Here is a 14,337-nt window from a genome sequence, read left to right on the forward strand (position 1 = left end):
ATATCTAGACTAGCCTCCCCCAACATGGTCTTTTGCAGATGCTCCGGACTACAATTCCCACTGGGAGTTGTCGTTCAAGACAACTGGAGGGTACTAGGTCAGGGAAAGGGAAAGGTAAAGGGACCCCTGACCATTAGGTCCAGTCGTGGCCGACTCTGGGGTTGCGGCGCTCATCTCGCTTTATTGGCCAAGGGAGCCGGCGTACAGCTTCCGGGTCATGTGGCCAGCATGACTAAGCTGCTTCTGGCAAACCAGAGCAGCGCACGGAAACGCCGTTTACCTTCCCACCGGAGTGGTACCTATTTATCTACTTGCACTTTGAGGTGCTTTCGAACTGCTAGGTTGGCAGGAGCAGGGACCGAGCAACGGGAGCTCACCCCTTCATGGGGATCCGAACCGCTGACCTTCTGATCAGCAAGTCCTAGGCTCTGTGGTTTAACCCACAGCGCCACCTGCATCCTAGGAAACTCAACATCATAAGTCATGGAGGAGAATCTAGGGGAGCAAATTTCAGTTCAGCTGCAGCGCCCACCTTCCTTTGTGAGTAAACACTGAGCAATCAGAAGCTGCAATGTGGTTTATTTACTCAGAAATATATCCTGTAGGACTTGCTTTCAGGGAAATATGCATAGGATTGGGCCCAAAGGGAGTGAGGGGGCCTACAAAACGGAAATGCTCCTTTGACCATAGCCCACCTGAGTAACAGTGACCTAGAGCAGTGGCTAAACGACTGTGTGCCTTTGAATAAGACGGTCCTGAGTTCAAAACTTAATTCTGCCATGAGCTCAGAGACAGACCATAGATAGGCTGCTCCTCTGTCAGTCTAAGTTCCCACCTACAAGATTGCAATGTTAATACTAGATTCCAAGCCAATAATGTGATTTCTTTAACGGGCATTTGGTATATAGTAAAGGTAAAGGGACCCCTAACCATTAGGTCCAGTCGTGGCCAACTCTGGGGTTGCAGCGCTCATCTCGCTTTACTGGTCGAGGGAGCCGGCGTACAGCTTTCGGGTCATGTGGCCAGCATGACTAAGCCGCTTCTGGCAAACCAGCGCACGGAAACGCCATTTACTTTCCCGCCGGAGTGGTACCTATTTATCTACTTGCACTTTGACGTGTTTTCAAACTGCTAGGTTGGCAGGAGCAGGGACCGAACAACGGGAGCTCACCCCGTTGCGGGGATTCAAACTGCCGATCTTGTGATCAACAAGTCCTAGGCTCTGTGGTTTAACCCACAGCGCCACCTGCGTCCCTATTTGGTATATAATAGGGTGATAATTGGCTGGTTTGCTAGGATCACCCTTCTTAAAGATAGGAATGACTATGCTAATATTCCACTGAGAAAGAAAGTGACCAATATTTATGTAAATAGAGTTGCAAGGATAGATACCCATCAATTTCAGGCTGCCTTATACACTTCTCCAATGATTCCACCTTCCCATTTTTTAGAGTAGAGATTATTTCACAGGTTTCACTAGGAGTCACAGGGTCCCACTTCCCTCTATATTAACGGGGGGGGGGGGCTATTTGAATATTGTTTCATAACAGGATCTTAGGCAATGAGTTCACTGAACAGCTCTCGGAAATGTGTCTCCCAGGGACGTAAGGGGATAAACGCTGTTAATACTGCCCTACCTTGCCAGGCTGTTGTGCGGATCATTGAACTAATGGCATAGGAAGTCCTTTATAGGCTCTAACATATCATGCAAAGCCTGTGAAATGCTATGCTGTTGTTTCAACGAACGTCTGAGCCACTTCCAAGCTACAGATAAAGTGAAGTTTGTGATGAACGTCATCTATTACCCGAGTGGTTTTATTTCTCTGGGTTCAACACCCCCTGACGATGGACGTGCTACAGATTCCTCATGACAAACTGTGGCTTCACCGAAAACCTCCTGCTGCTTCCAGACCCTCTTCAGATTATTATTTGCTCACAACGAATGTCCATGTCAGTGCAAGTTAAATAATAGACTCCAGTTGCTGAGATCCTTGGACAACCAACACTCTATAAATATAGATTACCTTATAGATTATGTGCCACTGGATAAGAAGAGGCCAAGCCGTTTCCCTACAAAGTGTCAGAAGGGAGAATTATCCACAGAAGGTGCTTTTAGGGTGGCTGGGTTAATCCACTGTCCCCTCTTTCCATCCTTGCGACTCTTAACATCCAGTTTCTAAGGCTTTGCCGATGCATTTGCAGTCCTGAATTTAGCTTCCAGCTAAACAGATTGGCTTTACACACAGGCGTAGCATGGGATGTGTTGGTTTAGGGCCTTAGGATTTTTTAGTTTTCATTTTTGGTAACTTTGCTGTGTTAAATGTGCATTCCATGGCCGTAATTCTCCTTTGTCTTTTTTTTATTTGGAAAACTTTAAGAAAACGTTTTAGTTTCCTGCTAATTTTGTTGCTTTGAATGTATACTTTATGTTTGACGTTCTTCAGTAATGTTTTATTCTGGATTCTTTCATTTGGATTCTATGTTTTAATGTATTATATACTATGATGTTAGCTGCCCTGAGCCTGGTTTGGCTGGGGAGGGTGGGATATAAATAAAATACAGTAATCTTATTCTTATGGACAGGTAGTAAATGAGGTATTTTGAGAGGCATAATTTTATCCCAGCACGGGAGATGGTCGGAAGTCTCTCGCGCAGCACAAAGTTACACTGTGGAACTCCCTCCCACAGGAGGCCGCTAACCCAGATGGCTTTAAAAGAGGATGGGACAAATTTGTGGAGGACAAGAGGGCTATCAATGGCTACTAGCCAGCATAGCTCTGCTCTGTCTCCACGGCTGGAGGCAGCATAGCTTCTGAATACCCGTTGCTGGAAACCGCAGGAGGGAAGAGCGCACCTGTGTTCGAATCCTGCTCGCTGGTCTCACACAGGCATCTAGTTGGCCCCTGTGAGAACAGGACGCAAGACTCCATGGGCCATGGGCCTCATCCAGCGGGCTCTTCCTTTCTTCTGCATGCCAAGCAGATGTTCCACCACCGAGCCAGGGCCCTCTACATGCCGCCAGACTACAGCTCCCATCACCCTTGACCACTGACTCTGCCAGCCTGGATGGGGTTTGGGAATGCAAGAGCTAAGTGCCACAGGTCCCCCACATGAAAAGGTAAAGGGACCCCTGACCATTAGGTCCAGTCGCGGCCGACTCTGGGGTTGCGGCACTCATCTTGCTTTACTGGCCGAGGGAGCCAGCGTACAGCTTCCGGGTCATGTGGCCAGCAGGACTAAGCCGCTTCTGGCGAACCAGAGCAGCGCATGGAAACGCCGTTTACCTTCCTGCCCGAGCGGTACCTATTGATCTACTTGCACTGGCATGCTTTCGAACTGCTAGGTTGGCAGGAGCTGGGACCGAGCAACGGGAGCTCACCCTGTCACGGGGATTCGAACTGCCGACCTTCTGATCGGCAAGTCCTAGGCTCTGTGGTTTAACCCACAGCGCTATCCGCATCCCTCCCCCACATGTACCAAGAGTTTAAAAAGTGGAGGGCAGAGGTCCTTTGCTACTGGACTCCACTTCGCTTGGAAAGGTTTGCTTGTTGTTCCACCTTTCTAGGAGAAAATCAAACTCAAGCGGCTTACGATGCAAGTGACTGCTTTGGAATAAAATTAGGGGACTATCAGCTTTCACAGAGTTGGCTCTGGTTTTTTGGGAAGAGTCAGAAAACCCACCCGGGATTGTCAGTCTTTGCATGTTGATGGAAGGAGGGAAGGAAGCTTCTTCCGCCCAGGTATTAGGTGCGCCCAGGGAGTCTCGGCTGGCTAGTCCGTCGGTGATCTTCTCTCTGGAGCAATTTCCCCCTCGGGCGATCCGCAAGGCCCAGCCCAGCCCAGCCGGCCCCCTGCCATTTATCACTCCCTTTGACGTGCTGTTAGCAAATGGGGATCTCTCGGCTTCTGGGGGTGGGGAAGAGGAGGAGGAGGAGGAGGAGGAGGAAGAAGGGGTCAGCCTTGCTTCTACTGCCACTTGTTGCAAAGTGTGGGGGGGGGGGAGGAGTAGGAGGAAGAGGAGGGCGAAAAACAGGACCCCCCCTCCGCCCGCCTCTCCGATCTCGCCCACAAGGCGCAGGATCCGAACCCAGAGAAATATTTCGGACGCATCTGACACATGCCTCGAGGGGGGTGGGAGGAGGGGGAGGGGCAGACCCCCAACAACCCTCCCCGGACCAACCCCGAACGCCAGCGCGGAGGTCTCGATTAAAATTACATTCAGGCGGCCAGGCGGTCGCCCTCCCTCCCTCGCTTCCCACACACACGCCACCCCCCCCCGTCGAGTTTGAGTCCATTTTTTCGCCCAGCGCGGCCAGGTGCGCCACGGAGAGGCGAAGGATGGGCGAAAACACCCGCGTCGCCACCAAATCCGCCCTGGTAAGCGGCGCCGGGTCAGCACCCCTTGTACCCCCCCGGGGGGGCGGGCGGGCGGACGGCGATTCGGTCCCGGACTCCCCACCGCGCGGGTGGAGTTTGGAAGGAGTTTGTTTGCTTGTTTTAAGGGGTGGGAGGGGGAAGTCAGCGTCGGGTTTCTGGGAAAGCCAACTTCTGGAGGGCTTCACGTGTGTGTGTGTCCCCCCCGTCTCCAGCCTCTCCCGTCCAGTTTAATTCTTTTGATGGGGGGGGGAGGGAAGGTTCTCCCCGCTTTCCTTGTAAAGTTTCCGCGCGCGCGCTTCTCGACGGCACCGTGGGTGGGTCCCCAAGCGGACGCTCCCGGGCGGCTTCCTTCCTTCCTGACCCCCCCCCCCCGTCAGTCCCACGCCCTGGGCTCCTTCCCCTTCCCACCCCGGCGCCCTTCGGGGACCATCTTCCCTTTCCTCCGCCCTCCCTTCTCCCCCCCCTCCCGCCCCGTCTCCTTTTCTTCCTCCTCGGCTCCTTCGTCCTTTCTTCCTTCTGACGCCCCCCCCTCCGTTTATTTCTTTCTCTCTCTCTCTTTCCAGGCTGCCGCCGCCTTCTCCTCGCCGTCGGCGTCGTCGGCTCCGTCGTGCTCGCCGGGGCGCGGCGCGGGCGCCGCCGGGGGGCTCCGGCTGGAGGCGGTGATGGAGAACCTGCAGCGGGCGCAGGCGGCGCGCCTCGAGGAGAAGCTGCGCCGCGCCCAGGCAGCCCCGGCCCGGAGCAGCCCCGGCGGCGGCCCCCACCCCCAGGCGCTCCCGGCCGGGCAGCCGCCTCCGTTGCGCGCCTCGCAGCCGCCGCTTCCGCACCCCGCCGCCGCCGGAGCCTGCCCGACGGCCACCCCGCTGGCGCTGCGCCCCTTCCCGGCCGCCGGGCGCTGCGCGGGGCTGCTGCCCTCGGGGCGAGCGCTCCCTCTCCCTCCGCCGCGCCCCGCGCCGGATCCTGCCGCTGCCCGCCGCCGCCCCGAGGAAGAGGAGGAGGAGGAGGGCGGTGGCGGCGGCGAGGACGACGACGACGAGGAGGAAGACGAGGAGGAGGAAGCGGAGGACGACGAGCCGGACGACGAGGACCGAGGCGCCGCCGCCACCGCGCCCCGACACGCGCCGCGCCTCGCCTCGCCGCCGCTGCCCCCGGCGCCGCAGCAGCCCCACGAGTGGACCTACGAAGAGCAGTTCAAGCAGGTAGGCAGCAGGAACCCCAAATCTCGGTGTTATTAACCCCCCCATCCAAGTGTGCGCCCCTCGACGGGACCCCCCCCCCAGGCTGCTCTAAAAAGGACTCCTCCCTCGCATCCCAGTTGCGCCCCCAGATCTCCTCCTTGCCCAGCTGCGCCCTCGGAGCTGCCAGAGGGAAAACTTTGGCGCTGACATCTCTTTCTCCAGAGGCTTAGAGATCTTTTGCATCCTCCACGAAAGGGCAAATGAGCCCCAACTTCTTCCTCTCCGACTCTCAGGCCTGCCTCACAAACTGGCCGTCAATCTCTCAGTTCTTTTTAATTCTTTGAAAGATACTTAGTCTTTCGCCATTAGCTACTTCCCCCACCACACTCTGACAACAGTTCCCTTTATTTCCAGTGCCCCGGGTCATGTGGCCGGAAAAACAACGAATAACCCCCATGAGGACTAGCCTCCTTAGGGGCTGTGGTCTTGTGACAGTTGTAGGTGGGACAGTGGAAATGGGGAAACTGGGTGGGTGGAAGGAATGCAATGGAGTATGCTGGAAAAGAGCGTGGCTGAAAGGGACGCTCTTAGGTTGTCAGTCCTGTTTGTATGTATTGTTACCAAATGATCGACTAGGCAGGGTTTCCTAGGTGTTGGTGTGTAAGAATCCTGACCTCCCCTCCAGTTATTAAAGTTTGTAGGGCTGGAGAAATATTCTGAAATGTCGAGACAACATTCTTAAGAGCCCGTGCTCTAATTCTGGGGTGCTAAAAATTCTAGGCTGCTTCCAACCTGTATCTCAAACCCGTTAGGAAGGATCCAGGAGCGCCAATCTGCCAGTCTCTGAAAATATAGTTTGGTTCATTTCAGGGGCGCCGACTTATAAAAAATATTGGGGGGGCCCATACCGGGGTCCTGCCGCTGGTTCGCTCGGGTAGCCGGGAGAACGCAGTTCGAGGTGGCGGTGTTGGGGAGAGACCCTCGCTCAGGGCGCCACTAGACTTGGCGGCCGGCGGCCTATGGGGGGGGGTTGGAGCGTATTTCGGCGGAGCGATTGGGGAGGAGGGGGCTTGTTGCCGGATTCTTCAGCTGAGCCGGAGATCCGCTGCTGGGGGTCCCTGGGCCGAGTTGTGAGCACGGCCTGCTGAAGGGAGATCCAGCCGATTGCGCGACGGGGACGGCCGGGGCTCTCCGGCTAGGGCGCGCGGCTGGCTGGCTGGCGAGGGAGCAGGTGGGGAGGAGGCGGGGGTCCTCACTCTCTTAGGAAACGCACCCGCGCGCCCGATTGCCACGAAGTCCGAAGGGTGCGTGTGTGGAATTAAAAAGCAAAAACGAGATACGGGCAGGGCAGGCAAAGAGTTTTCCGCAAGAGGATGGAGGGCAGGTTGAAGAGAAAATCACTCAGGATGAGACAGTCAAATCAGCCATGATAAAATGGGCTCAGGATATTGGGTATAACATCCTGTTTGAGGACTGGGAAAGGTTATGGACCACCGGAATGAAATTCACGGCATGTAATGCCTTGAAGGAAAATATTATGAAAATGATTTATAGGTGGTACATGACCCCAGTCAAGCTTGCAAAAATATATCACCTGTCTGATAATAAATGTTGGAAATGTAAGGAGGCTGAAGGGACATTCTTTCACCTCTGGTGGACTTGTCCAAAAGTGAAGGCCTTCTGGGAAATGATCTATAATGAGTTAAAAAAGGTATCGAAGTATACCTTTCCCAAGAAACCAGAGGCCTTCCTCTTGGGCATTGTTGGCCAGAAAGTGTTAAAGAAGGATAGAACTTTCTTTATGTATGCAACTACAGCAGCAAGAATACTTATCACAAAATATTGGAAGACACAAGATTTGCCCACACTGGAAGAGTGGCAGACGCAATTGATGGACTACATGGAACTGGCTGAAATGACTGGCAGAATCCGAGATTTGGGAGAAGAAACAACAGAAGAGGACTGGAAAAAATTTAAGGACTATTTACAAAAACAATATAAGTTGTATGAATGTTAAAAATTTACACGATTCGGAAACTATAGCTTCAGCAATTAGATTTGGGAAACAGGAAATTATATTTTAAGTAAGAAAAGGTCAAAATCTAAGGTAATACTATGTTTAATTTAAGATATAAGTAACTGATGAAAAGTATGTTAAATTTAGAGGTATAGTATTTGAAAAGTACAAAATAAGGTACGAAACAAGGTAATAATTTGCTGATATCTTTATTATAAAGAATGCAGGGTAAGGGAGATGCGAGGAAGTCCAGTTAGTTATATAAAAAATGTGTTGAATGGTTGGTTTTCTTTTCTTCTTTTTCTTTTTTTCTTTTTCTTGTTCTTTTACTTTTTTCTTCAGTGTATGTTTCTAACTTTGTATTTGAAAACTTAATAAAATATTTATAAAAAAAAGAAGAAGAGAAAATCCTCTCGCTTTTCTGGGGCGCAGGGAAGTCTCAGAGCCGGAGGTTGGGGAAGGGACCCCCTTTGCTCTGCCCTCTTCTCCCGTCTTAGATTCGCATGGGGGTCCCCGCCCGAGCTTGCCTGGCCACCGGGCCACACAAGGGCCGCGCTCTACGCGGCGCACCTTGCTAGCCGCGCAGCTGTCCTCCGCGGCTGTGGAGCGGCCCTGCTGCCAATGACAAGCAGGCGACGTCGCGGGCGGGGAAGGCGTCGCTTTCTTTCCCGATCCTGCATCCTCCCAGTCTTCCAGCCCTTTTTTGGGTTGGAAGCTCGTCTCGTTCGCCCTTCTCCTTTCTTCACCCTGCGCGCAATTTTCCTCCCTCGTCTCCCTCCCCATTTCTCCTTCCTTCCTTCCTTCCTTCCTTCCTGACTGACTGACTGACTGACGGGCTTGGGCTCGGGCTCAGGCTCGGGCTCGGGCTTCGGGTAGGGCTCGGGCTCGGGCTCGGGCTCGGGCAGCCACAGCGTCGGCGGTGCTGGCGATCGGCGGCGCGGGGGGATGGCCCTCCCGGGGGAGCCGGCGCTGCTCAATGGGGTTGCCAAGGAGACAGGCCGGCCGCCCCCCTCCCCCGGCCCGGCGCCCCCCACCGCGCCGGTGCCCGTTATCGAGCTGGTACGCGCCGGGCGCCCTATAAAAGCCGCGGACGCGCCCACCGCCGCCCGAGATTATTGGGGGGGCTGAGCCCCCCCAAACGAATTTTTGAGGGGGCTCGAGCCCCCTCAGGCCCCATGGAGTCGGCGCCTATGGTTCATTTGCAAGCCTCTTGAGAGCTGACCCCAAATTCCTCCTTTTGCCCCTGTTCATTCCATCTTCTTTCCAAACCTTTGCATTAGCTTCCCAAATAGCCCCCAGTGCCTGCCAGAATCCTTCAAATGCTGCCGATTTATTCTCAAATCAATTTTCTTTCCTCTCGGTATTCTACCCCCTGTATATACCCTCTCCATGGATGTTTCAAGTTTTGTAATGTCTCCTTGTTGCCTTAAATGTGCCATTTCTCATATATAGAACCAGGGCATCAAATAAAGTTCTCTTTGAGACAGGACCGCTTGTACCTCCGCAGGTAGCTGTTAGGGCCTTTCCCCCGAATAAAACAATTCCTCTCACTGTTTTATGTCAAGGCTGAGCTACAGCTAAAGTTGTTTTTAGGGTGGTGGAATCTTGGATTTTTAACCAACTGTTTCAGTTGGTGTGGTGTAGCGTTTAGAGTGTCTGCCATGAACCCGGGAGACCAGGGTTCAAATCTTCAATTGGCCATAAAATTCACCAGGTGACTTTGGGGCGGTCCCTCACGCTCGGCCTAACCTACCTCACAGGGTTGTTGTGGAGATAAATTAGGAGGGAGGTAGAACCACGTACCATGAACCTTGAGCTCCTTGGAGGAGAAAAAGTGGAAGAGAAATGCCATAAATGAATTTTGGGCAGTTTAAAACCACCGTATCCAGTGCCCTCCAAGAGGGAAGAAGCTGGCTTGATTCCTGGTTTGGGGGAGCTTGGGAACAGTACTGGAATAGCAAACTCCCCCCTCCTCTTCTTCCCTTGCGCACCCTCAAAATCTGTTTCGGAGGATCCCCCAAACCCCTGGAACAGATTTTGGGGGTGCACAAGAGGTTTCAGGAGAGAGGGAAGGAAAGTTCTGTTGGCCAAGTGAGTCTCCGGCACAAGTAGAACAGCAGCGTTCGCGATGACCCTTCGCTTCTTGTCTCTCCTTCTGCAGACAGTGGCATGTTTGATTATTCATTTTCCTTCTTTGGGGAAACATTCAGATATCTGAAAACAACTGCTGTTTCTTCTCCCTCTTTGCACTTTTTCCTGGGTTCCTAGAGCCTCCTTTCAGGAGGGATGTTTTGCCCCCAAGAACGTCCCAATTCCCAAAGCGCTCTTGTTCTCCTTTACCCTTCCTCCGCCAGAAGGATTGGGTACTATAACTGTTGAGTCGGAAGGGGTCTCCAAGGGTCATCCAGTCCACCCCCTGCAATGCAGGAATTGCAGTGAAAGCATCCCTGACAGATGGCCTCCCAACCTGTGTTTGAAAACCTCCGTCCCACGTGCTCCTTCCAGACCTGGTCCATGTTGCTCTGTCCGGACTGCTGCTAGAATTCTATAGCAGCCTCCAGATGTTTCCAGCTGCTGATGCATGCTGTACCCCAAAGTCTCTGCAGGGCACCAGGTTGGGGAAGGCTGTCCTATAAAGCAGAGGAGAGGAATTAACATGCAACCAGGGGAAGGGACATGGGACCTCCCCTATCACACTTTTCCCACTGCATAGGAAATTGCCTTCTGTTGGTCCATCTACCTTTGTGCTGTCTGCGCTGACTTGGCAGTGGCTCTCTTCAGCCTTCCCCACTTCCTTCTTGGAGGTGCCCAGACTCGAACCTGGGACCTTCTGCATGCAAAGCAGAGGCTTTGCCGCTGAGCCACGCAGCACTTGCCCACAATGGCAAGCTGGTTTCTCCTTGTTTCTTGCTGCCTCCATCTGTGGAAGGCAGAGCGTAGTGATTGTGGCTACTGGCCATTGAGAGTCCTCTCCTCCATGAATTTGCCCATTGCTTTTTAAAAGGACTGGGCAACTTTGCCTCTTGTGGCAGTGAGTTCCATAGTTTAACTATGAACTGTGTGAAGGTGCTTTTCTCTCAGCCAGGCTGGCTTGTGGCATTGGAGCTGTCTTGAGGGCGAAATGATGCCGGGGGGGGGGGGCAGAGTGTGTTTGTCACCATTCCTCTCCCCCACCCAAATGCTAAATTTATACTTTAAATCAGGTCCTCCCCATGGATGCATTTTATTTTTATTCTTTAAAAAAATTATTCCATTTTAACAATGTAACAATTTCACAATTTCTGGCATATATCTATCTATCTATCTATCTATCTATCTATCTATCTATCTATCTAATCTCAATTTGGAAAATGCATAGCAAATAAGGAACATTACTGACCGAGATACACATGCATTTTTATACATGGTTGCGACGTGCCTGTATTTAAAGAGTCAGCCCTGCGGCCATCACGTCTGTTTTTTTTGTCCCATCATTTGGGAAGAAATGATTGCCCAGAGGACCTCTTCAGTCACTCAGGAGCTTTCCAGAGCATAGCTGTCAACTTTCCCCTTTTCTTGCGAGGAATCCTATTCAGAATAAGGGAATTTCCCTTAAAAAAAGGGTAACGTTGACAGCTGTGTTCCAGAGTTAGAGCTGGAAGGTAGTTTATGCCAGCGATGAGCAGACTTCAGGCTTGAGGGGTCAACTTTGTTTCCCCCCCATTAGAACCCCCAAGTCTACCAGCCAGATCCTGTTGCAAATGTCTCACACTTAGAATGAAAGAATTCTGAACTTGGGGACTTGTTTTGTGCATGGGAACAGAACCGAGCTATCAGTTCTTTCATGCATAAATCCATTTCTGGATATTTCAAGCATCCTTCGTTTCACCAGCATAATTTGGTTGGGAGGTGGTCATTTTGTTGTTACTATTGTTGAACAGCAGGAAGTCAGAATTCCTTGCCGATCTACTGTATATCACTCGGAGAGCTACCAGGAGAGAGATTATCTTTTGCTCACCCCTAAGCTGCACCCATTGCCTTCTTGCTCCTATCTGAATTCACGGAATGTGAATTTTAGACTTGCTTTGTTTGGGGAAGATTGCGCCCTTCCATATCCCGAATCTGCCAGACCTGTAATTACTTTTTCCTGGAGCTGCTTCCGCAGAACCCTTTCTCATGGTGGGATGAAGGAGGAAGGAGCTGGCTTTCGGTGAGAATTTAGGATTTGTCAAAACCTGCGATGCACCAAGAGGGAAGAAGCTGGCTTGATTCCTGGTTTGGGGGAGCTTGGGAACAGTACTGGAATCACTTGGCGGTTCTGCCAAACGATTGCAACTCTGCCCTCGGAAGACCTGTTTCAAATGATTCCGTTATCCTAGAAACACACACACAAAAAACTGCCTTTTAGCTGGGTTGGCACCATGATCCGGGACACGCTCGAGAGAATCCACAGCACTTAACTTCCATTGCAATTCAGATCTTAAGGGTGGTAAAAAATTACAAACCATTTGGGTTTTCTATCCTTAGAACAGTGTGCAAGGATGGCTGTCGCAGGACATCACAGAGATGGACTCTCTGGACCCATCTGGTTGAGTTCATCCAGGCATGGGCAAGGATGATGGGCACACCCTTCATGTAAAATAATAATAATAATAATAATAATAATAATAATAATAATAATTTCTCATTGGTGTTGCAAATTGTCTTCACTGTATTTTTAGTGCTTTGTCCATCAAGGTATTTGTGTCCTCCTTATATTTAGCTCTTCCTTCCCGTGTTTAACGTTTGTTTTCGGGTGAAACTAAGCCCATTTGCAACTGCCTTCTTCTTCCTCCTCCCCATCGCATGCACCTGATGAAGTAGACTGTTGCCTGCGAAGAAGAAATGAACCAGTTTGGGCTGCTTCAGATCTTGTATGTTCTCTTTGTCGGAAAGACAACACGGTGTGCAGATCGTCTGTCGCTTGTTACAAAGCGTTGGTTTCCAGCTCCTTCATACGTGGCGGCGCTTTAAACAAAGCGCATGCCAAGGGGCTCTTACTTTCTAAGGGATCGGGGTGCTTTCTGTCCGCCTTGTATGAAATACTTAAGGATCAAGACCCTGGAGAATTGCAGGGTTAGTTCTCTCTCGCTGCAAAATGAATCTGTGTGCCTGCTTAACTTTGCTGAGGAAGTTCAACAGGGCCTGCAGAATGTTTTGAGTGTAAATCTTTTCTGAAGCAGCATGCTAGCATTTGTCAGATCAGCCCGGCGGCCGGCTGATTGATGGTCCAGCCCCAAACGCCTTCTGCTTTCTTGTGCCAAGAATAGGCTGGACGTTCTCTTCCTGGATGCAGCGACCGGACTTCAGAGCTCTGCGCATCTTTTTAGCCACGAGGAGCACAGTGTGTGGCCTCTTGTTGGGAGCTTCAGTTGGAGTAGGGAGAAGTTATTTATAAAGCCTTTCCTAAATGGAAACTTGTGAAATGTTGGCACATTTATCCACAAATTTGTCTTAAGACACTAGCCGCTGTGCCTCAGTTTTCCTAATGGAAACACAACCCTGGGTGAGCACTTGGAGCCCCCGAAATCTTGCTACCACTCGGAAGAGGGACCAGTGTTAGAAACTCAGATATCTAAGATAGGCGCCAGATGGCACCTTACATCTAGGTTATGGACACCACAACGGAATGTCTGTTTGGGGGTCCCTTCCAATTCTTTGATCTCAACTACAGTCATACCTCGGGTTAGACACGCTTCAGGTTGCGTTTTTTTGGGTTAAAAGGTAAAGGGACCCCTGACCATTAGGTCCAGTCGTGACCGACTCTAGGGTTGCGGTGCTCATCTCGCTTTATTGGCCGAGGGAGCCGGCGTACAGCTTCCGGGTCATGTGGCCAGCAGGACTAAGCCGCTTCTGGCGTACCAGAGCAGCGCACAGAAACACCGTTTACCTTCCCGCCGGAGCGGTGCCTATTTATCTACTTGCACTTTGAGGTGCTTTCGAACTGCTAGGTTGGCAGGAGCAGGGACCGAGCAATGGGAGCTCATCCCATCGCGGGGATTCGAACCGCCGACCTTCTGATCAGCAAGTCCTAGGCTCTGTGGTTTAACCCACAGCGCCACCCACGTCCCTTTTTTGGGTTACGGACTGCCCAAACCCGGAAGTACCGGAATGGGTTACTTCCGGGTTTCGGCGGTCGCGGATGCGCAGAAGCGCTAAATCGTACTTTGCGTATGCGCAGAAGTGCCAAATCGCAACCCGTGCGGGCGCAGATGTGCCGCTGTGGGTTGCGAACGCTGCAGGTTGCAAACATGCATCCTACACGGATCACGTTCGCAACCTGAGCGTCTACTGTACATCGCTTGCTTTTACAACAATTCACTTGTCCCAAGGAGAAAAACACACAGTGGAAATGGAAGAAAGGTACTAACTATGGACTAAAGCAGAGGATTTCAAACTGTGGTCACCAACCTGGTGCTCAGAAATCTCCCATGTAGTCGCAACTGGACTCATGCCAGGAGCAAAATACGGCTGGGGAATTTTGAGCAACCTTCCTAACAATAGGATTTCACAGAGGAGGAGAGTGCTATCATGGCTAGCAGCCTCAATGGCTCTGCACTGCTCTCCACAGCTGGAGGCAGCATTTTCTGGAAACCACAGGAGGGGAGAGGACTCTTGTGCTGAAATCCTGCTTGCAGGTTTCTGACTGGGGCAGGATCAGGATGTTGGACTAGATGGCCCATTGGCCTGATCCAGCAGACACTCATGTAGCTCAGTGGCAGAGCACTTTGCAAACGAAAGGACTTTGGT

At 51.8% G+C, this 14,337-nt stretch overlaps 1 protein-coding gene and 1 long non-coding RNA gene across 2 annotated transcripts in view; one reads left to right on the forward strand and one right to left on the reverse strand.

The window, feature by feature from the left end:
* LOC310689134 overlaps positions 1-14,337 on the reverse strand; it is a 283,669-nt gene that overhangs the window by 211,210 nt on the left and 58,122 nt on the right. The gene's annotated exons all lie outside the window — the stretch shown is intronic.
* ARID3C (AT-rich interaction domain 3C) overlaps positions 4,054-14,337 on the forward strand; it is a 125,339-nt gene continuing 115,055 nt past the window's right edge. Inside the window, exons 1-2 of the mRNA XM_083466041.1 lie at positions 4,054-4,377; positions 4,941-5,573. Coding sequence (XP_083322167.1) covers positions 4,339-4,377; positions 4,941-5,573 — 672 coding nt within the window. The 5' untranslated portion in view covers positions 4,054-4,338. The remainder of the gene's footprint in view (positions 4,378-4,940; positions 5,574-14,337) is intronic.

This window comes from Podarcis liolepis (assembly GCF_965112155.1).
Source record: "Podarcis liolepis genome assembly, chromosome: 11".
Taxonomy (NCBI): Eukaryota; Metazoa; Chordata; class Lepidosauria; order Squamata; family Lacertidae; genus Podarcis; species Podarcis liolepis.